Source organism: Callospermophilus lateralis, chromosome 11 (genome assembly GCF_048772815.1).
Source record: "Callospermophilus lateralis isolate mCalLat2 chromosome 11, mCalLat2.hap1, whole genome shotgun sequence".
NCBI lineage: Eukaryota > Metazoa > Chordata > Mammalia > Rodentia > Sciuridae > Callospermophilus > Callospermophilus lateralis.
Window position 1 is genome coordinate 38,091,458 of NC_135315.1, and position 2,656 is coordinate 38,094,113.

Below are 2,656 nucleotides of genomic sequence, written 5' to 3' on the forward strand. Positions count from 1 at the left end.
AACTAGTTATCGAGAATAAGTTCATCTTCTCCTTTCTGGGGAAACTTAATCTAACCAGCTTATTGATGGCCATCCCCCAGTGCCTGCACTGTCTGAACGATTCCAGGTAATGGCGGGTGGAACAGATGGGAGTCACATAGCACAGTTAAGGGTGGTTGGAATATATTATAAGAAGGGCTTGGGCAAGAGCAGGGGATGTGAGAAAAGTAATGAGATTGGGAATTTGCTAAGCAGGTAAGTTACTAGGATCACTGATGTTGGAGACTAGAGCAATGATACTGGAGTACCTAATTGGGCCTTGTTTAAAGATTCCTCTATAGACACTCAGATGGGACCACCCAGTAGAAAAGGCCGGGGCTGACCCACATCCCCATTCCTTCAAAACATCAGCTCCACCTCTGGAACCATGCTCCCTCTACTTACCACCAAATGCGTATGCTCAGCTTTGTGATTTCCTCAAGAAAATACCAAAAGCCAGGTTTTGTACAAAAATATACATTTTTATTCCATAGTTATATAATAATAATTTCCATAATAATATCTTTAACACTGCCTTGGGATTTCAAACATCATGTTCTTGCATTCATGATCTTTGCCAGGACCTTCACAAACATACCGGGGGAGGAATTGGGGTTCACAAAAGGAAAAACCACATGTCCAAGTTTCAGAATCTAAAGAAATACCATTACTCACAGAAAATAAAATTAAAACATCAATAACTTAAATAAGATTAACATTACTTAAGGCATCGTGTTTCATCCCAATAAACAAAGTTCATACGCTAGTGTTCGGGTTTGTGGAGGGAGAGCTAGTGGCAGATAAGTTAGCTACAGGTTCTTGGGTGGTGAAGTTAGCGTTCACGGGTGCTGCAGTGCCTAGACTAGTCGGGTTCTGGTTCCGTTCAGTTTTCTGGTCCATTTTGGCAACGTAGTCCTCAACCCACTTCTGCAGGGGGTCAGCACAGATCTCTTTGTTCAGTACGGTGGTGAAGCTGTGGAGAGAGAGGACCCGGTTAGATGGAGTGGCTCTGCTGTTTCAGCCATTCTGCATTGAGGGGCTGCCAAGGTGGCTAGGGGAGGAAGGTAGGTGGTCGGAGCAACTCCAGAGAAAGCAGCTCCTCTGGATTTCCCAGGGGAAGCCGTGGGACCTCAGGCTAATGAAACAGGGATGGTCTGAGTGAGCGCTCTCACAAAAGGGAGTGATGTTAGGGGTCACTGTTTCCCTCCTTCCTATTGGGAACCACTGGACATTGGATCAGAGAGTGTAACTCTCCAAGTTCAAGAGGATGACCCTTTGCTCCCTGAGAAAGAGCTCTGGACCAGAGAGAGAAGACACGCTCAACTTACATCACAGCTTCTTTGGGACACTTGCTGCTGGTGACTCTCCTATAGCTCATCAGCCTTTTCATGGGGATCTTCTTGCTGGTGAGTGTATAGCAGCAGGTGACTGGGGAATTAACTGCATCTGAAAAATAAACCACACGGAAAAGGCATTTTTAGGATGGGCTAGGTACTTCTGACCTTAGAGCAGAAAAGAGTTGCGAGGAGAAGGAAAGGGAAACCACTAAATCCCAATACTTCTGCCTGTATGTCAAAGCTGGAATATGATCGTTGGCATGTTGACTCGGTTTCCTATGCTGCAAAATGGGTATGCCATACTGGTAATGGAGAGAAGAAAGGGAAGCTAATGTAATGGTCTAATAATTCAAATTATCAGGACCCAAAATAATAATAATAATAATAACTGGAGACCTTAGCAATGGGCTTGGTGGGCTCCAAAAATCTCTGCCTGGCAATGAGCTTCCCTGATATCCACTGCCTCTGCAGAGCCTCTGTCTGTGGAAGTTGGGATGGATGAAGCACAGACCAGGTGGGGAAATATCCACTTTGATCACCCGGGACTACTGACAGCAGCTGAGGCAGTAACTTCCCAGGGGCATGTTTCCAGAGCTCGAGTTCTGGAAGGAGCTGGAGTTGGTCCAGAGCTGGGATTCTAGCCCAGGCTCTGCCCAGGAGCAGCTGTGTGATTGGGCTCATTCCTGGCCTTCTCTGAGTTGCCTGATCTTAGAAAAGCAGCTGCTAAGGTGAGGCAATGGGTACCCCCTGGGATGTACTGGGCATGATGACCCAGAGATGGGGTGATGTGTTTCAGGGTGGAGGGGCAGGGCCTTACCTGGCTGAGCAAGCACGTGGGTGCTGAAGGCGGCTACTGTGAGCATCAGGCACAGAAGTGCTGCGGAGACCTTCATGGTGGAGGATGAGAGAGAGAGAGAGAGAGAGAGCGAGCTTCAGCCTGGGAGTTGGAGGTTTCTGAGTTGTTCTCAGCTCTCTGCTCTTTGGATGGCTCTGTCTCTGCCTTTTATGGAGAGTCAAGAGGGTGGAGCCAGCCAGGAGGCTTGGCCCAGGGCAGCTTATTCTCAATGAATGATGCAGTGGAATCTTGAATCTGCTGAGCAAGAACAATACCCTGGGAGATTTCCAGGAAGTGGAAGAGGGACACTTGTGGGTTAGAACTTGGCACTTTTTCCATCTGCTGAGACCAAAGGAAGCGAGGACAGGAGGGGCACCGGACGGTAAAGGGGACTAACCACAGACATGAACCAAGTGGGTTATTCTTAACAATTCTACTTCCTCTGAAGAAAAAGGAAGAAAGTAGG

General features: G+C 47.5%; 1 protein-coding gene across 1 annotated transcript; it reads right to left on the reverse strand.

Moving 5' to 3' along the window:
* Nucleotides 1-513: 513 nt before the first annotated feature.
* Nucleotides 514-2,314, reverse strand: LOC143409425 (C-C motif chemokine 2-like). Its single transcript, XM_076869674.1, has 3 exons — nucleotides 2,173-2,314; nucleotides 1,347-1,464; nucleotides 514-991 (listed from the first exon to the last, which is right to left on the reverse strand). The coding sequence occupies exons 1-3, from the start codon at nucleotides 2,246-2,248 to the stop codon at nucleotides 775-777; spliced, it is 411 nt and encodes a 136-aa protein (XP_076725789.1). The 5' UTR covers nucleotides 2,249-2,314; the 3' UTR covers nucleotides 514-774.
* Nucleotides 2,315-2,656: the final 342 nt, after the last annotated feature.

Coding starts and splice junctions, on each gene's coding strand:
- LOC143409425 (XM_076869674.1), bottom strand. CDS start 2,248: ATGAAGGTCTCCGCAGCACTTCTGTGCCTGATGCTCACAGTAGCCGCC. Junction 1,465..2,172: donor CCACGTGCTTGCTCAGCCAG/GTAAGGCCCTGC, acceptor TTTATTTTTCAG/ATGCAGTTAATTCCCCAGTC. Junction 992..1,346: donor TGTCCCAAAGAAGCTGTGAT/GTAAGTTGAGCG, acceptor CTCTCTCCACAG/CTTCACCACCGTACTGAACA.